This window comes from Diceros bicornis, chromosome 31, assembly GCF_020826845.1.
Source record: "Diceros bicornis minor isolate mBicDic1 chromosome 31, mDicBic1.mat.cur, whole genome shotgun sequence".
Classification (NCBI taxonomy): domain Eukaryota; kingdom Metazoa; phylum Chordata; class Mammalia; order Perissodactyla; family Rhinocerotidae; genus Diceros; species Diceros bicornis.
In genome coordinates, this window is record NC_080770.1 from 2,329,340 (window position 1) to 2,348,730 (window position 19,391).

Sequence of the window (19,391 nt, forward strand, 5' to 3'; positions counted from 1 at the left end):
AGCCCTGAGCCACCCAGCTCCTCAACAGAACATTTAGAGGCACCTAGACGGGGAGGGACAGGGCCGGGGCCAGGCGTCCAGCCTCCACAGAGCCCTCCGTCAGGAGAGTCTTGCAGGCCCCCCACCTCAAACATCTGCTGCACCGCATTCTCTGGCCGCCCTGTCCCCCCTGCTCCTTCCAGGCAGTGGTGCAGCAGGAGGAGTAGGGGAGAGGTTGGCTGGAGACTGCTGCAGGTGGCACAGGGCCCAAGAAAGGGGGCTGTCCTGGGGGGGGGGGGGTCTGTCTTCACCCACCAACAGAGTTGGCAGCACACCCTGGGCCCAGCAAGGTCCACAGAGCTAAGCCCCATGCGTGCCAGGCTCCCCTTCCCCTCCGGCCACCCCCTGGGTCTTGGACGATGCAGGCACAGGAAGGGGCTGGACAGTTTGTGAGCATGCCTGGTTTTTCTTTCTTTATTGAATGACTTTCAAGATGTAATTACAGTTGAAGGTGACACGTTAGAAAGGAGAGGTGCATTAAAGGCATAAGGCCGCTCGTAGACCCCGCTCTAGAGACAGGTGGCAGGAGAGGAACATGGATTAAAAACGGCCTGAGCCCTGCAGCCTATGGGGACAGGTGGGTGGGAGGATGCAGCTCCACCAGAAGGCCCGCGAGGTCCCCTGGAGAGGGCTGGCTGAGCAGGCAGAGCCCCCAGGCGGCCCCAGGGGCAGAGGGGGCCCCTGCCCTGCAGTCCCCAGGGTCCAGTCACATACCACCTACAGGTGACATCAACCCCAGAAGGTAATGGGGAACTTCAGGACCAAAACAAAACCTCAAAAGTAAAAAGACTAATAAGTGCAGCAGAGTAATAATACCAGAAAAGTTATATACACAGGTGGTGAGAGGCCCTCTGCAGAAGTGTCCGGGTCGCCCTGGGGATGCCGCAGGGGTCCCACCGGCCTGGCCTGCGGCCCGAGTGGCCGGAGCCTCAGTACACGGAGCTGTTCCGGATGCCACAGCAGAGCACCATGCTCAGGATCATCTCGAAGATCTGCGGGGAGGGGGCGGGCAAGCTGGTCAGCACCCACAGACCCGTGGAGGGCTCTGAGCAGACGCCCCACCTGCCCGCTCACCATGATCACTGCCACTACGATGGCGGCAATGCCGATGAGGTACAGCTTCCCCGAGAAGAGCTCATCGATCTTCTTGTGGCAATCTTCCTGTGGGGGATGGCCACAGGCGGTCAGGGGCACTGGTCCGCAGGACCCCCGGACTGCAGCAGCCGGATCATTGTAGAAAGAGCATGGAGGGGCACGGCCCCTGCCCCTCAGAAGAGGTGTGAACAACACCCAGTCTCTCCATTTTAAACCAAATGTGGAACCGAGGGACGGGCTGTGTGCTCCCTGTTCCACTCAGAGATCACTGGGCATTGATGGGCGTTGACCCAGCGGTCAGGGCGCCCTCCATGCCTGCTCGGGTACGGGTAGAGCTAGCGGAGGAGGAGAGCTCCCCCACTGGGAACCCAGGGCACAGTCGCCCCGCTATGGGCCGTCAGTACAAACTCAGCCTTGGCCCAGCCCCACAGGCAGAACAGCCCTGACTCTAGCCACAGTGCCGCTGTGTAGCTGTGGCCCACCCACCACCCAGGACCCACTGAGAGGGGAGGGTGGCAGCGAAGTGGGGGAGCAGGCAGGCCCAGCCCCACCCAGCCCCTGGGAGGTCCCACCCACCACCCACACCTTGAATAAGTTGGGTATAACCTTGCCGCCCGAGGGACACAGGTCGTTCCTGAACCCAGGGGTGGTCGTTGCGAATGGCGTGCTGGAGCCACAGCAGTTGAGCTGCAGAGAGCAAGCATGCCCACGGTCAGTCCTGGGCGCGGGCAAGATGACGCAAGGGGAGATGCACGAGGATAGGCATCCCACAGGCTGCAGGGGCCCCAGCAGCTGCCCCGGCCTGGCATGGTGCTGCGGGGGTGGGATAGTCCCCTCCAGGGGGAGCACCAAACCCAGGCGCCCCCTCCTTCCCTGCCTCTCACTCAGCTGTGCTGCTCAGAGACCCATGAACCCCAGCCGGCCTGAACTGTCTCGTTCCCACCAGGGACCCACAGGTCCCAGAGAAGCCCCCACAGGGCTCGCAGACGGCCCCACAGCCCTCAAGGAGAGGGCTGCCAGGTCTCAAGTGTCCCTTCTGCTCCGGAGGTCTGGGCTGAGGCCTAGCTGGGCCTCAACTGAGGGGACAAACACCTTCATCCACCTGGCCTCCCCTGGTCCCCCTCGACCCCTTCCCCGCCTCCCCCCATCTCCCGCACCGTCTCGTGGAAAGTCTTCACCACAGCCTTGGCCTTGGCCTTGGCGTTGTCGCTGTCGCTGTCGCTTTTGCTGAGTGTCACGGCCTGCTGCAAGGCCTGGTCGTAGAACTGCTTCACGTCCTTGGCGATCTGGGGGAGGGGTGGGGTCACATGCACAGCGGGGACCATCCCCAGAGACAGCGTTCACCTGACTCTCCCAGAAGGTATCACTTCCAGGACAGCCCAGCTGCAACCCAGAAGCTGGGAGTCGGGCAGCCCTGCCTCCATGCCACCGCCTCCAGAAAGCCCTCTGTGGTCTCCCTCCCAGGCCAGTCCCAGAGAGCACCCCGCAACCCGACCCGTCTCCCACAGCCTGAGCAGCAGGTGCTCCCCCCCGCCGCCCCTCCGGGCTGGGACTGGCCCTCCCCTATGGACTCAGGCTCACCTGGTCCTTGTTGACAAAGCCCCAGATGCCGGCAGCCACTTCGCAGGCAAACAGGATCACCAGACAGGTGAAGAACTGGGTCAGGGTAGAGGGGGGGTTCAGAGCAGGCACGGCCAGGGCTTCCTGAGGCCCTGACTGGCGTGGCAGCTTGGGGCTCGCCTTCCACAGGTGACATGCCCGACTGAGCAACAGGTGTGTGTGGGGTGGTTGGCGGTACCCACCCACCCACGTCCTGACCGGGGAAGAGCTGTATGGAGCCTAAGATTTGGCCCCAGCAGCAGGAGGCCAGTGTTCTCATTGTCCCCGCAGGACCAGGGGCGGCTGGAGGAAGAGGACAAGGGTAGGGGCTGGGTGGGTTGGGAAATGCAGGGTGGCACAGCCCCCAAGGAGGCTTGGGCCGCCAGTACCCCTTTCCTTGCCCCATTTCTTCCTCTCCTCTCCCCATGGAAAAGGGGTCGTCGTGGTGTGCCTCAGTTTCCCCCACTGGAGACACTGGCACAGGCTCCCACAGCCCATGCCTCCTGGACCGGCTAGACCCTGGACACCACAGCCAGGCCTCAGCTTCCCACATGCCCTGGGACACCTGAGATTGGCCATGAGACTGGGACTCGCTCCTATTATATCTGTGGGTTTTTCTTTAAAGAAAGAAAGAAAAAAAGCAACTTTGGAACTTAGGAACTAGACATAAGGGCAATCAACCGTGATGCAATTTAAGACCCAAACAGGGAAACCAGGGAGCTGGCATTCTGGGGAAGGTCGTCAGGCTGCCTGTAAACCCTCCTCCAGGGCCAGACAGGCGAGGGGAGGCGCCCGAGCTCCACATCGCAGGCCAGTCTAGGCTGACCACGTGCTGCCTCCCCGGAGCTCCGGGTTCTGCCGTCAGCATCAGCCCTGCAGCCCCCCCACTGCTAGGCGAGCTGGACATAGCACCCCCCTGGCCCAGGACCTCACCGTCCCCAGCAGGCACTGGGACTCCTGGATGGCCCCGTAGCAGCCCAGGAACCCGACGAACATCATCACAGCACCCACGGCGATGAGGATGTAGATGCCTGTGGGGGAGGATGGACAGACACCCTCAGTGCCCCACATCCCAGAGAGGAGGAATGGACATCCTGGTGCCCTGATGTCCTGGGGGCCGCATCCCCGAAAACCCACCACCCTAGACCTCCTCCCCGGCCAAGACCCCTCCACTGCCAGGACTCTGAAGGGTCTCACAGGTGCGGACACCCCACCTTGGGCCGCCCTGCCAGGAAGAGGTCAGATGCCCAATGCCTTGGGGAGGGCACCACGGCCTGGCTGGGCCACGTGAGCACCTCTCCAGGCCTTGGTTCCTCTTCCATAACGTGGGAGGGAGGCGGGCAAAGTCGAGCAGCACTGAATGGTACATGGTTAGTGCCCAGAGGACCTAGCGATTGGGGTTTTACTCGGAACGTCTCTCCCGGGGTGACCCACCCCACCACCCGCACCCACTCTGGTTCCCACAAGCCTCTGGGACTCGGGGGGCGGGGGCCGAGAAGGATCACCCCCGTCTTGGTGCGGAGGGTCCAGCTGTTGGCCTGGGGGTGGGACGGAGGAGGGCAGCCCCGGGATCTGGTGGCAGGGATCCCCTGCTGGCCACATGCGCCTGCTTCAGCTGCCCGCACTCTTAGGCAGCGCTGGGTGGTTCCTCGGGCTGGACGGGTGGGCTCGAATCAGCTTCTGAGGCCCTGACCCTGGGGGCTGGAGCCTGCTGGACGAGGTGCCCTGGCGGCTGGGCCTCGTGGACAGGATGGGGCGTGTGGCGGCAGGGTGGCAGGGGTGGCTCTAGGACAGCACACGGGACAGTTTGCCCTCCTGACCTGCCCAACACCCACTGGGCTGCACACGCATTCCTGGGGAGGCAGGAAAGGCCGCCAAAGGGTGGGGGGCACTGGGGGCCGAGAGGCCTCTGACCCGGCCATGCTGTCCTTCTTGGTGCCCACAGCCCACCCAGACAGGGCCCTGTGCCCCTTGGGAAACGCTGACCACATCTCTCCGGGGACCTCCCACGCCCCTCGTCCTCGCAGCAGACACTGTGGGCAGCCCTAGCCTCTCCAGAGCCAGGACGGTGGCTCCCAGGGAGAAGGAGCCTGGGGGCCGGGACCCGCCGACGGGCTCAGAAAAGGCCCAGGGCCTCCTCCTGGCCAGACGAAGCCTCCAGGCGGCACTGAGGGGACCTGGCTGAGAGGAAACCTCCAGCCACGGCCGCCCCCAGAGGGTTCCCCCAAGCCGGGTCTGTCTCTCTCTCCTCAGGCCCTGACACTCCCATCCGTGAGCTGAGGTGGGACCCTCAGGCTTCCATCTCCCTGAGGTTCAGCAAGATGGTGCAGGGTGCAGGGGAGAGGCGTCTTGATGATCTGGGCTGTGCAGCGTCCTGCAAGGGGCTGGGAGATCAGGGAACAGGTGCCTGACCCACAGCCCCTCCCAGGCCCAGCCCAGATCTCCCCCAGTGCTGGGCTGCTGTCTGTACACGTGGGCCTGGCTCTGGCAAATGAGGTCAGGGACTCACCCGGGCCCTGCAGCTTGCCCGGGGTGCTGAGCGGGCCCGGCTAACCCGCCCTCACTTCCTGGCACCAGACAAAGAGCCCTTGTCAGGGCTCCATCTCCTCTCCCACCTCCCTGGCAGGCCTAGCCCGCATCAGGGCCAGCAAGAGGCTCCAGAAGGCCAGTCCTGGATGGGCAGGGACTCAGCAGCCAGAGGGGCTCCCCAAGGATTGCTGGGCCCTGGAAACCACTGCCAGAGCCACAGGCTCCCAATTCCGGGGAGAAGAGGGACTGCCCCTTTGATGCCCCCTGGAACGCAGCCCTCTCCACGTTATGGCCCAGAGGGACCACAGGCTGGGAAAGGCCCCCGTGTGGCCCCAGGGTGCCCGGGCAGGATGGCGAGGATGCAGGGCCATGTGTATCCCAAGTGTGTGGGGGTCCCGACTGGCAGCTGGGAGGGACTCAGACCCCTCCCGTGCTCCACACAGTACAAAGGACTTGCAGCAGGCTAGGGGGTGGCAGCTGCCCCGCTATGAGCCCTGAACCCTGGAGGCGCACAGCTGCTTCCTGCTCTGCTGCTTGGCCTGTGGGGGTGAGAGGGGCCGCCCAGGGGCCATTCCTTTAAGGGACAGAAATATCTCAACACACAGGCCAGAGCTCCACAAGGGCCAGGCCCCGCCCACCTCCCCTTGGCTGGGGACCAACTGGCAGGAGGGGTGCTGCTCTGCACAGCATGGCGGCCCTCCTCCTCTGTGACCTCTGCCCCTGGGGGTGGGGGCAGCGGCCCACTCCCCCCAGCCTGACAGACGCCCCTGGGGGGCCACAGCTAGTGCCTGGGAGGCAGACGCAGCCTAATAAGGCAGCAAGGTGTGGCTGTGGGGGTGGCCTGAGTCACGCTGGCCCCGGCCCCTGCCCCCCACTCCTGAGGGCCTGAGTCTCCATCCCCTGTGGCTGCAGCTGCCTCAGGCATCCAGCTCCACCCCCTCCCAGGGAGCCTCTCCTGAAATCCCCACCACATGACACAGCTCCCTGCCCCTGCCCAGCTGCTGCCCTTTGGGCCTGGCTCATCTAGTGGGGTCCCAACAAGCCACATGCCCCTCAAAGTTTCAGCTTTCCTGGGAACCTGGCTCCTGCCCCAGGCACCCCCAACCCAGCCAGGCATGGGACCACCTCTGGAGAGGGATCCAGGCCACAACGCCTCACCCAGGCCCTCAAGGCTCCCAGGCTGACCTCGCCCCACCTGTTCTCTGGCTCCTTCTCACCCTGTTGCCCAAAGAGCCCTTCCTGGCTGGTCTCCTTCTGGCCCCAGCATGCAGCAAGCCCCATTGAGCTGGCTCAGGCCCTGCCTCCTCCTGGAAGCCCTCCCTGACCGCCTCTCTGCAGCCTCACTCAGGTCAGGATCAGACACCTTGATCACACACCTCAATGGGCTGTCCCTGCTGGCCCACAGCCTAGAGCCCACCCCACATGCACTCACCTACATAGAAGGTGTTGGGTGCAGGCCTGTCTCCAAGCTCCAGATGGAGGAGGTTGGTGGTCTGTGGGTCATGGCGGAGCCACAGGGCCACACCCAGGATCACACCTCCGGCAAGCTGGGGAAAGAACAGGGCAGTGTCACTTGTGGCCCAAAGCAGTGCAGCAGTGGGTGCAAATCGTCCACACCGAACACCCAGGGAGAGGTGGGTGCCGGACCCTCCCCTCCACTTATCCAGGGAGGGGTCCCCTCTTGGGTGGTGCTCACGGGCACCACTGGGCTCTGGCCCGCCTGCTGGCTCCACATGTCTGCCGAGGTGCCCCAGGAAGGCCTGGGCATCAGGGACCATGAATCTGGTCCTGGACCCTCCGGCCAGCACCACTGTAGTGAGACCCCACAACAGGCTGCCAGACAAGATGCAGGACACCGGTCAAATTTGCATTTCAGGTGAACATGGAATACTTCTTTAGCATGAGTGTGTCCCAGATGCTGCATGAGACATAACCTACACTGAAAAAGCGTTCCTTGTCTATGTGACGCTCAAGTGTAACTGATGTCTTGCATTTTTATTTGCTAAATCTGGCCAGACGCCACACTAGACCCCGAGCACCCCACGGAACGCCGGGCCCTCCTCCAAGGGGGGGATACTGCCCCAACAGTCCGTGGAGGGGACTGGGACTCCCCGTCTTTGCTGCCAGGACAAAGAGAGGAGTGGGGATTTGATGTCCCCGGGTCCCTGGTGGGGCTGGTGGAGGGAATTACTGAAAAGGGGAGGCAGCCGGGGCTGGTGGCATCCAGGAAGCCACAGGGGAGAGGGGCCAGGCGGTTTGTGGGATAAATACCTGCCATCAGCCCTGGGAAGGGAACCTGCTTGAGGAAGGAAGCTCGCTGTGCTCTCCAGATAGGCCAGGGCAGGGGAGGCTGCCCTGAGTAGTTGTAGGAAAGCACGGGGCCTGGGGGCCTGGCATGAGGGACAGGGCTCCTGGCTGAGGCTGAGGGAGACTCGTCCTCCTGCCAGCACGTGGCTCAGTGGCGGGTGGGGTCTGCCCTCGAGGATGAGCCCAGACCAGGCCTGGCCAGGCCTAGGCCTGAGCATCTGACTAACCCATGCAAGCGCCCAGGCCTCCCTCAGCGCCCCAGCCTCCTCCCCGCGCTGCCCTCAGCGCCCCAGCATCCTCCCCAGGCCGCCCTCTGCGCCCTGGCCTCCTCCCCGGGCTCCCCCAGCCCTGAACACCCCACTGAAGTGGAATCTGCTCCCAGAGCCACAAGCGCAGCCAGCCAGCTCCCGCCCTCCTCCGCCTCTCTCCTGTCCACGTGCTGGCAGCTAAGGCCTTCCCACAGCAGCGCTGGGCACCTTGTGTCGCTGACCCCGCACAGACTCACAGCTCCATGTCCAACGGGGAAGAGAAACTGAGAATTGGACCCCCAGAAAACTACCTGGCCAGCCCAGTGCCTAGCCCCACAGCCCTGGCACAGGAGCGGGGCCCCGAGACGACGCTCCGGGGGGACATGCTCAGTCGAGGGTGTGAGACTTGAGGCCCCGGCCCCATGGGCTGCCCCAAGGAAAGCCCTGAGCAGCGCCGGGGACTCCTCAGGCAGGTGGCACTAGAGGGCCGGTGGGAGGTGGGAAGAGCCTTCTACCCTGGGCTTGGCTGACAGCAGGGCAGGCAGCAGCTGGGCTCCCACCCCCAAAGGGATGCCATTGGCGCCTCCCCCAGAGCAGGAGGCTGGCATCTCTCTGTCCGCCACCAGCCTGGGGATGCGGTTTCTCAGCTCTCCTTCTCCCCAAGTTTCAACGTCTGATGGAGGCTGGGGGGACCCCACTCCCCAACCCCAGGCAGGACGGAGGCTCTGAATGCTTCCCTGTCCTCCAGCAAGCACATGGTAGGACCCTCGGGGCCCACTCTGCACCTGCTGCCTGAGTTCCCTCCCATGGGGCTTGGCCCTGCCCTCCCAGCATCCTGTCGCTGCTCTTTGGTGCCTGTCACACCTGTGAGACCCACCGGAGGGCCCGCGGGACATGAGCAGGGGGAGGTGGGGACAGTGGGGGCAGGGCAGGCACCCCAGAGTCCTCGGCTCCTCCCTAGCTGGCTGCCATCTGTGGCTCCAGGGGAGGCGAGGCTGAGGGTTGCTGTGGTCACTCTGGATTGAAAACGTCACTTATTCTGTTTTGAAACTGTAGTCCAGAGACTGCTTTGTGAGAAGTTCCAGGACTCAGCGGGAAGGGGCTGGGAGAGCCCCGTCCTGGGCCTCCATCTGTAGTCGTAGAGACCTGGCCATAAGCCCTGTCTCGGCCTCCGTATCCCCATCACTCGAGGGGAGCCAAGCATGGAGCGGCACCTGGCTCGAATGCTCCTCGGCCCTGTGCCCCCTCGGCTGGGCTGAGACCACCCACATCTTCCCTGTGTAGCCCCCTCACCCCAGGAGCTGGGAGGACAGGCCCATCTCAGGTGCACAGTCCTAAGAGAAATGGAGACAATGCTCTTCTACCCCTCAAACTCTAATGGTGGGATCGCAGACAAAGTCACCAGCTCTCGCTGTTTTGGGAAGGAAAGTGCTTCCATTCAGACTCCAGGGCAAGCAGCGGGGCCGGCGCCTCTGACTCCCCCCCGGCGCTCAGCCCACCCTCCCGAGGGGTCCACAGAGAAGCTGGTCCTGCCTACGGGGCAGGGGAGAGTCTGGCGCTGAAGTGCTCCCTCCTTGCCCTCCCTCAGTCATTCCTGGCCCTGCGCAGACCTGCCAGCGTGGGGCTGGACGAAGGCAATAACCATCCCATTTTCCAGATGAGCAAACTGAGGCGGAGGGAAGTTATTCACGTGAAGTCACCTACAAAGGAGGGGCAAAGGCAGCACTGGGGTCCCCCCCACCCGCCATGGGGAAGAGCAGAGGAGGGGTGCGTCTGAGGGGAAGAGAGGGCTCCCACCCCGGCCCCACAACCGACCAAAGGAGGGCAGGGCTGGGGTCCCTGAAATAGCACAAGGTGGAAAGAAGCCTGCCCTTCAGAAGACAAGCCACTGACTGGGACTTGCAAACAGCTGATAACGGACTTATATCCAAAATTTATAAAGAACTTTTGAAAATCAACGAAAACAACCCAATTTTTAAAAAATGAGCAACAAATTTGGACGCTTCATCAAAGAAAAGACACAGATGACAAATAAGTACAGGAAAAGATGCCCAATATCATCGGTCACAGGAAAACGCACCGGAAACCACGAGGAGATGCCCCTGCAGACCCACCAGGGCAGCGGAAATGAACAAGACCGCCGGACCCCGTGTGACGAGGCCGAGAGGAGCTGGGAGGCTCGCGCCCAGCTGGCGGGGATGCGGAACAGTGCAGCCGCTCAGGAAAGTGTGGCAGCTCCTCAGAAAGTCAGATCCACACAGCTCTGTGCCGCAGCTCTCCCCTAGGTCCCTCCGCAGGGGACGCGAAGGCACACGTCCACACGAAGACGCGTCCCCCACTGTGCCCAGTAGCTTTCCCCGTGAGAGCCTCGCACTGGACACAACCAGATGGCCTCCAACTGGGGCAGGATGATGCCCACGAACCAGCTGTGGTCCAGCCGCACAGCGGAGTCCTATACAGCGGTCAAAAGGAGTGAACCACTCACAACACCCGGGGTGGACCTCAGGAAGAGGATGAGTGCCAAACAAAAAAGAAGGGGGCCAGCCCAGTGGCACAGTGGTTAAGTTCGTGTGCTCTGCTTCAGCGGCCTGGGGTTCGCAGGTTTGGATCCCAGCCACGCACCGACGCATCACTTGTCAAGCCATGCTGTGGCGGCATCCCATATAAAGTAGAGGAAGATGGGCATGGATGTTAGCCCAGGGCCAGTCTTCCTCTGCAAAAAGAAGAGGATTGGCAACAGATGTTAGCTCAGGGCTAATCTTCCTCAAAAAAAAAAAAAGGAGAAAAAAAAAGAAAAAAGAACCACCACTTTCTGATTCCGTTTACATAAAAGTGTGAGAAATGCAAATTATGTACGGTGACAGAAAACAGACAGTGGTTGCCCTGGGGTGGGGGAGGGGCAGGGGGAGGGTCCCAAGGCCCCAAGGACACTTTTTGGGGGTGTGATGGATGCGTCCACCATTTTAAAGAGGCGCAGTTTACTGTCAAATAAAGCGGTTTAAAAAACCCCCTACCCCCAGGTCCCTGACGACTGAACTTCTAAGCAGCAGGGCCCCTGGGGTAAATGTTTCTTCTGTGTCCCACAGGATCCAGGCTGCCGTCTTGGTGACAACCGTGCACTGAGGCAAGGAGCTGGACACTTGGGGCTCTCCAGGCCTCCAGCAGCCAGCAGCAAGCAGCTGGGAACATCAAAGTCCCATCCACAGAGCCAAGGTGTTAGGGTCAATCCAAGAAAGGACTGGGTAGCCAGGGGACACGTATGTATGTCCATTATAAAACAGGCCAGCATGAACGGGAAGCGTGCCGTTCTAGCACTGGGTGGAGGCCGGAGCACTGCAGTCCAGGGTGGCCCCGGGCCCCTGACTGCGGGGCCACCTCAGGGCCATCTCGGGGTTCTGTGCCTCCAATATATCCTTCCTTGTAAAAGCAGGAAATAAAGGTACGTCAGCTAATATATGTAGAGTGCTTAGCATGACGCCGCTGAAGACAGAGGGCGAGGGCGATGAGTATTTGCAGCAGGAGTTCCAGGGCAGGTTTATCAGCAGCAGAATCTGACCTGTCTTCATTAGTCCCTCTCCTGACAGAACCCTCCACAGGGCCACAGACACCTCTCTCCTGCACGCTCGCCTGCTGGAAGCGCCACCGCCACCTGCTCCTGCATCCCAAGATGCTCCTGCTCGGGATCTGGGTGGGGGGCAGCTCCCGGGAAGAGCCGGCCAACTTGCTGGGGTTCCTGGAGCTACCACACCAGGGCACAGCACAGGGTGCTGGTAACCCTAGGAAAGTTCTGTTTCTGTTTCTTTCTTCCTCCTTTCAGGGAATTAACAAACAACAGTGTCACCTAAAAGAAGAAGGGAGCTGCCAAGGGCGCTGGGTTCCTGCCCAGCCTGGCTGCCGTTTCCAAGCTGCTGCTGAAAGGGAGCAAGAGGCACGGGCACTGCCCGGGCAGGCCTGGGGCAGCAGCCTCCCATGCCAGCGCCGGCTGCCCCGCCCTCTGCCAGGCCCCTCCCCCACGCCAGCACGCATGCCCCCACCCCCTCCCCAGGAAGGGACAGCAATCGTCTCCCCATCCCTCCCTCACCCCCAGCCACGGGCCCAAGTGGTCACCCCAGTCCTGCCCACGGGTCCCACGGGCAGCTAGGACGACTAGAGCTTCAACGTGCTCCCTTAAGGAGCAGCTGGTCTGCAGCCCAGACCCTTGGCCCCAATGCTCAGAGCCAGAGGCTCTCAGCAAGGGCAGCTCCACCGTGACCGGGGAGGGCCACCAGGTGGGGGACGCCAAGGGGCCTCGGCTGGGTGCCAGCTCTGCTCCCTAAGCTGCCACAGCAAGGGGTGCACATACTTGCTGGTTAAGTGCCTGCATGGCTTGGCAACCCGGGGATCCTGGGGGCCTGGAGACCCTCCCCAGGAGGGCAGTGAGACCAGGGACAGGGAGTAAGGCAGAAAATGCCCTTGGAGGAGCTGGGATAAGTCAGAGGGAAGAGGTGAGTGAGGACACTTTTAGGATGGGATGTGGAGGGTCAGCAGGGGAGAGGAAGGTTCTGACAGTGGCGGGGGACCTGGGTCCCTACAGGCTGACCCTCGCTTTCCATTCACCAGGAGGGGACAGGGCCAGACTCCTCCCTGGGTGATACAGGGCCTGTCTCTGGCCTTCCCGGGGGGTGGGCAGCTGACCCTAAGACCCTGTTGTGGCCTCTGGGAGCACAGCCGCCGGGTTCAAGGCAGGAAGGAAGTGTGGAGGGAAGAGCAGGGACCCTCACCGTCAGCCAGGAAGCGGAAACCACTCTCGGCCCTTCAACCTCAGGAAGCCGCCTGGCTTCTAAAGATAGGTGGGGGGAGGCAAGGACACTGGGTCTCCTGGGCCCCACTGGCTGAGGGATCAGAAGCCACTTCCTGCCAGGAGGTGAGTGCAGGCCAATGCATGGTGAGGACACCCTGCCACCTCTTGGGGCGCAGTGGAGTGGGCCTGGGGCCCAAGGACCAGGCCGCTTCTAGGGCAAGTCCCTGAGCCTGCCACCCACCCCCTGGGCAGGGAAGCCAGGAAATGGCCTGCTCTCCCACCCCAAACCCACCCCACTGGCTGGAAGGGCACCCCCCCTTGGGAAGCCCCCCTGCCCCCCTGGCCCCTGCAGGGAGGGGCATGTGGACACTGGCGTCCCAGTGACCTGCTAGAGAAAGGCATGCGAGGGGCTGCAGAGGATCGTGTGCATTAGACAAGGAGGATCTAGGTGGGCCGGGCACCCACTGCGGAAGGAGATGGGAGGTGGGTGGGCTCGGTCATGAGACCAGAGAATGGGTGGAGGGGTCCCAGGGCAGGTCAGGGTGTCCCTGGCCAGCAACAGCACTGCGACGCTGCCTAGTATGGCCTCACCAAGAGCCAGAACCTTCTACCCGGGCACTGCCAACCACCCTGGGGGAGCCCACGGTCCTGGAGCCATGCCGGGCTATGAACCACAGCGGTTAAAGAACAGGATCTGGTTTCCAACCCGCCCCCACTACTCCCTCACGTGGTCCCTTGGGAACCTCAGTTTCCTTATCACTTCAGTGGGTCCAATAATAGCTCAGCCCCAGCCGGAGGCAAAGGGGACGGCTCCAGCCTGGGGCCTGCCTGGCACAGGAGAGTGCTGCTCCGTGTGAGCCGGAGCTGTTATCATCTCGGCGACAGAGGGAGAGACTGTCCTTGCAGAGGGTGGGCGGGCCGAGCTGCTGCGGTGGGGAGCAGCGCGGGCCATCGGCCAAGCAGAGCTGCAGCTGTGTCAGGGGTGAGCTCCCCATGAGCCCTGGGCAGGCGTGGCCAGACTGCAGCCAGCGGCTCCCAAACCCGCTGCCCCTGGGAAGCCCCTGAACCCTCGAGACCGAGGGCATCGAGCTCAGGGGCTCAGGCCTCACAGCCCCCAGGACTAGAGACCCGGGAAGGTGGGCAGCCTGGGGTCCTCACTCCTGCTCCCCCAGCCGCACCCGGGCACCTTGCAGCCCTGGGTTCTTGGCCTGAGTCCCCACATTCACCGCCGGGAGCTGGCTGTCAGCTGCAGTGTGGAGCCAACCTCAACGCCCACCCACCGGTGCCGGCACAAGTGAGACAGGTGCCCGGGCGCCGTTAGACATCCCCTGAGGGAGAGCTGTGACCCAGGCCAACCTGGGTGTGGGACAGTAGGTACAGAAGATTCCTGTGTGATGGCACAGGACGCCAGGTGGGTCACCCGCCAGCTCTGCATGGCAGGCCAGCCTGCCTTCCTGTCCTTTGCCTTCACGACGATGATCACGTTACCCCAATAATTGGGGGTGGGGGCAGCACTAATTTTCCAAAGTTAGAAGAAGGGCCATAGCTTCAGAGAAGAGGACAAGGGGACTCCCTGTTCCCCAGGCCTCATGACGCTCAGATCCCCATGCCTGGGCTCTTGGGCCCCCGGCCCAGAGCACCCCCACCAGCGACCCGAGGCACTTACAGGGCCTGACTCCACCAAACCCCAGGCCCAATGTGCCTCCCATCCCTCGAGCCCCGGCCCTCGCCAGCCCTTACACCCGAAGAGGGCGGCTGCCCCGTCTCAGGTGCCCCTGCGGCCACAGCACTGGCAGCTGGCTTAGGAAGGGAGATCCAGCTGCCGGTTGATGACAGGCCAGCCGTTCGAGAGTGGCCCCCTGCCCACCCGCAGGGACTCCCCAGCATCTGGGGGTCCACCTGGAAGGAACTAGCACCTGCTCTGCCATCAAGGAGGGGCTTAGGCCAGGACTGAAAGTACACAGTGTGTGTGGGGGTGCAGGGGGAGAGTCAGAAGTCCAGAGGCTTTTGGAAGCCATCCGTGCTTGGGTCAATTCACATTCTGCTCCACTCAAGAGAAGGGTGCTGAGGGCCAGTTCTGGGCGAGCCTGGTTCTCCGAGGAGTCCTGGCCACTGGGCAGGTGCCACCTCCAGGGCCGAAAATCACCTAGCCTTCGCTGTGTGGCCAGCCTGGGTCCTGGGGGGCCGGGCCCTGGGCTTCTCCCCTACCCCCACCCCCACCCTCGGGCCCTCTCCAGAACGCCAGGTCAGTGCAAAGGTGACCATGTGCCCCTCCCTCGGGTGCCCGGACTCTAAGCTGTATTGATTTTATGACCCAGGTCCTTCCTTGTCACAGGATTTGGGCGCCGAAATGAAGGCATGGGGGTAGCATATTTGGGAGGGGGATGGGGTGGTTTCTTTTCAATTTTTTGTGGGGGGGGGTCCATCTCTGTCCAGACTTTGAAGCAGTATGAGATAGGGACTGGGGGTGAACAGCCCACAGGGAGGGCACCACGTCAGCATGGGAGCAGAGCCGGCCAGGTGCCCCGGCTCCCGGCCCCTCACTCTGGCTCGGCGCCCCTCGCTTCCCCGCCACCCTCACTGGGGCCAGCGCATCCCAGGGACAGACCACAGACTTCCTCTTCTCAGCCGGGTCAGCCCAACGGCCTTTTCCCCAAAGCTCCATAGGGAGATGCCGGGGAGGACCAAGGGAAGTCCCCTGGCCCTGGCTGGAACTGGGCACAGGAAATCCCCATCCCCACCGAGAGCCCGCCTGGGTCACACCCCCTCTCCCGGAAGGAAGGCGACAGCACCGCTAAGTGAGAGACAGTCTTGTGCTGTCTGGAAGCGAGAATTAAATGCCAGTTAGCAAGGCTTCTAATCAGCTCCGTTCCATTCCGGGTCTGGCCGCCCTGCCTCTGGAAGGCAGCCACCGACTGCATCAGGCTGGTGGAGCAGCCCGTCCCAGTCCCAGGCGGGAGACGCTGGGGCAGTGGCACCTCCAGGGCTCCCTGGCCAGCCCCCAAAGAGAGAGCTATTGTCATACCCATTCCACAGATGAGGAAGGCGGGGCTCACAAGGTCAGCTGCCTGCCCAGGTCACCGGCTGCAGTTGAGTAAGCAGGGATGTGAGCCTCTGTTCTTCCTGATCTGCCCCAGGAGCAGGAATCTGAGTGCCCACTGCCGCCGCCAGGAATCTCCTGGTCCCACCCCAGGGGTAGGATCTCCAGGAAGGAGCGTCTGCACTGTCTCCCCCGCCCAGGCCGGGTGGCTGCTCTTGTCTTCCTGTCCTGTCCCCACCTCCCAGCCCGGTGCCTGCCCAGCCAGGGAGCCCCAAAGCAGGCTGTGGGCAGGCAGGCTGACTGCACACTGCACGGGGCCCTGGGGTCTCTGTGCAGAGGGTGGGGGAGCAAGTATGTGTGTGGGCATGCAGGGTGACCGGGTTCCTCTTTGCAGAAGCATGCCAGACTGCCTCTGATGCCTCCTCCCACGCGGGAAGCCTTTTTACTCTCTAATACGGAACTTGAAAAAGTGCCCCTATCCAGATACCTATTATCAACCTCTCCTCCTGGCTCCTGCCCTCAGCACCCCCTTACTGCACTAGGGCCGGGGTGCACGGTGAGGAGTCAGGCTAGGCACCAGGAGCCCTCCTTCAGCCACTGGGCCCTGCAGGAGCCTCCCAGGCACCCAAAGCCCCTTCCCCGAGGCACTGCCTACACCAACAGGCTTGGCTCTCCTTGGCTGTCTTCCCGGCCAGCCACCTTGCCCAACATCCATTTCCTGAGCGTGGCCTCTACTCCCATTAGCTGATCCACCAACAATCCCAGGAGAGAGGAGTCTGAGGACTCCCACTTCAGAGGGGAGGGAGCTGAGGCCCAGGACCCAGAGCACCAGAGCAGTAGAGCAGTGGGGTGGGGACTCCACCCGGCCAAACTCGCCCCTGCACCATGCTCTCAGCCAAGAGATGCCAGGGGGCAGAGAGCAGCTCTGACACGGTGGTGCCCGGCAGCCCCGCCTGGCTCAGCCCAGCATCTCCCCACTGCAGGGGGTGGCCCAGCATGGGTGGGTGGGGCCATGGTGACTATAGATGGCTCCAGTTCTCAATGTTCAGCTGGGCAGGCCCCAGGAAGGGAGAGGAGAGGCCTTGGAAGCATTTCCTTAAGCCTCAATAGAAAGCGGGCCGGAATGCAAGGCCTCCATCCCAGCTGCCTGGGAAACTATCAGATTCAGCCAGGCTGAGCTCCAGGGGTCCCGTCCTGGAGACCTCCCAGGCTGGGCAGGTGGGAGGGACTTGCCACCCGCACTGACACCTAGCCCCGCACTGACATCTAGCCCCAGGCAAGAATCCACTCCTGGAGAAGTTCCCTTCCTCTGCCTCCCCTCCACCTCCCCACCGGGGTCCTCGCCCCAACATCCAGGCTTTGCTTGTAGGGGATGGGCTCAGGGGCCAGCCGAGAGGTGTCTGGACGTTGTTCCCCACTTGCCTGGGCCAAAGGAGGCAAACACCAAATCCACACCGACACCACCCCAGGTAGGATGTGACACCCCATTCCACCCCCAGCTAGAGTTTAGTCCAGTCTCTGTCCTCCCCACCCCAAATACCTCACTGCCCCGAGATCTGCCCTGAGATCACCGGCCGTCCAGATGGCAAGCACATGTCCCCAGTCCCACACACTGGCTCCAGGGGCCATTTAAAAAGTTCACCCTCCCTGCGTCAACTTGAAAAATACGCCACCCCCCAGGCATCACCCTGGTCCTCAGTGGGAAGGGGTGAGCAGCCTGGGGTGGCAAAGCAGCAGTGAGGGGGCCCGGCAGGGGGTCCTGGTCACTGCCCAGGGGAGCACTGAGAGGAGGCAGGGCACGGCCATCGAGCGAGCTCCTGACACCCATCCAGGGGCCTACCAAGCCAAAAAGAGATCTCCACCCCATTCCCCATTCCAACATCGACAGCAAACAGAAACAAAAGCAAAAGCGTCATCAGTCACTGGGCAGAGATTAAGAATAAGGTCAGGAAGACGCAACTCTCAGGCCAGCAGCCTGGGGACCCCGGGGAGACCCTGCCGCACCCAGAGATGACCACCCTGTGGCGCTCCTCTTTCCAAAGTGGATGCCCAAGCCCGGATCTGGGCACCCACCCGGACCCAGGCCCCCAGAGTTCAGAGGCGCTCAGGTCTTCACAGCCCCCTGCCCTGTGCCAGCTCAGAACGCAGGCTCGGACCCCACTCCCCTCAAAGCTCCGGGGGTCGAGGCTGGGATGGAATCTCAGTCTGGGTGAGGAGGGCAAGAGGACCGGACCACACAAACCGGGGCCACTATGGTGCAAGCACCCCAGCACACGGGCCATCAGGGCCCAGGGCGCTTTCTGTCTGAGCTCCGCCCCGGGCCCGGACCCCCAGGACGATCCCCAGGATGGCGACAGCAGACTGGGGGGTGAGCTGGGCTAGGCCAAGAGTGGGGTGGACGTTCCTCAAGACTCGGACGGAGTGTGCGCAACCCCCCCGCCCCCCTCCTCACCCGGCCGACCATCAAGGGGAGGTGGCCTCGATGAGCTCATGGGGGCGGGGCGCCGGGAGCCCCGCCCTCGAGCCCCCTCTCCATCCTCGCAAAACAGGGTGGTCCCAGGAACAGCGCCAGGTGGGCTGAGCGGCGGCGGGGTACGCGGCCCAGAGCCCGCACCCACCGCAACCCCGACTATCACCAATCGGTAACAGACCCGAGGCGCCCAAACGCCCCGGCCCGGCCGCGGGGCTCTGGGCCCGGACGCGCAGAGGCCCCGAAACCCGGCTCGCAGCCCCCCGCCCCACCGTAAAGCGGCGCGGCGGCCCCAGACGGCCCCTAACGTCGCAGCCTACCGGCCCAGGACTCCCCGCCCCGCGCCCGGCGCGCACAGGTGGCCCAGCAACTTGGCGGCCCGGCTGCGCCCCCTCTGCGGGGCCTAGCGGGGCGCGCGGCCTGCGGTGCTCGGGGCGCGCGCCCCGCCCCCCCTTGCCCGGCCGGGGCTCACCCAGAAGACGAAATTGAAGACGAAGAGCAGGTACTTGATGCACTTGGTGCAGCCCTCCACCCCCATGGCGGCGCGGGCCGGTCCTGGGCGAGGGGCGGCGGGGCCGGGGCCTGGCGAGCAGCGGCCGGGGGCCGAGAGGTCGGCTTGAAAGCGACAGCGGGGGCGTAAGAGGCGCGCAGACGAGAGGCACACGGCGCAGGAGGCCTGGCCGGGGCGCGCTCGCTTTCTGGGCGGGCGCGCGCTCCGCTCCACCACTTATCGGGCGCCGCACCCTCCCCCACGCCCGGCAGGCTCCGCCTCCCGGCCCCGCTCATCCCGCTCCGCCCCGCCCCCCGCCTGCCGGGCGCGCAGGGGCTGCAGTCTGGTCCCCAGCCCGGCCTCCGCCGAGGCGGCCCGCAACCCCTCCTCCGTCGTGCCCACGCTAAGAGGACCTCAGTGCCGCAAGCACCACGGGGCTCGGACGCTCTGTTCGGCGCGCGGCAGGCGTCCCAGAGCCGCTGGCGCGCCCCGAGCCTCTACTAGGGGCTGCGCCTGAGGAAAGGCCTGCCGCCAGGGGTGGCCAGGGAAGACCTTCTCCCTCTCTCCTTCTCTCCTCCCTCAGGCTCCTTGGATATCCAAGGAGGCTCCCTGGAGGAGATGATGCGCTGGTGATGGTTATGCCAAGATAGCCGCGAGCTTTGTTTACATTGCTCGCTGGGAACAGGACCTGGGTGAAGCCTGAGTGTCAGGGGGCCTGGCCTGAAAATCCTACAGCGAAATTCTAGGCAGCCAAGCCCTTGTCCCGCGGACAGGGGGAGTTGCTGCCCGCTGTT

General features: G+C 63.5%; 1 protein-coding gene across 1 annotated transcript; it reads right to left on the minus strand.

The window, feature by feature from the left end:
* Positions 1 to 399: 399 nt before the first annotated feature.
* On the minus strand, positions 400 to 18,778 carry CD81 (CD81 molecule). The gene is made up of 8 exons (XM_058526154.1): positions 18,580 to 18,778; positions 6,695 to 6,809; positions 3,667 to 3,764; positions 2,716 to 2,790; positions 2,292 to 2,420; positions 1,720 to 1,821; positions 1,114 to 1,200; positions 400 to 1,031 (listed from the first exon to the last, which is right to left on the minus strand). The coding sequence occupies exons 1-8, from the start codon at positions 18,643 to 18,645 to the stop codon at positions 969 to 971; spliced, it is 735 nt and encodes a 244-aa protein (XP_058382137.1). The 5' UTR covers positions 18,646 to 18,778; the 3' UTR covers positions 400 to 968.
* Between the last annotated feature and the right edge of the window lie 613 nt (positions 18,779 to 19,391).

Excerpts from the sequence above, each read along its gene's own strand:
- CD81 (XM_058526154.1), bottom strand. The coding sequence starts at position 18,645 with ATGGGGGTGGAGGGCTGCACCAAGTGCATCAAGTACCTGCTCTTCGTC. Across the intron at positions 3,765-6,694 it reads ACCCAACACCTTCTATGTAG|GCATCTACATCCTCATCGCC; the intron begins GTGAGTGCATGT and ends CCTCCCCCACAG. Across the intron at positions 1,201-1,719 it reads TTATACCCAACTTATTCAAG|GAAGATTGCCACAAGAAGAT; the intron begins GTGTGGGTGGTG and ends CATCCCCCACAG.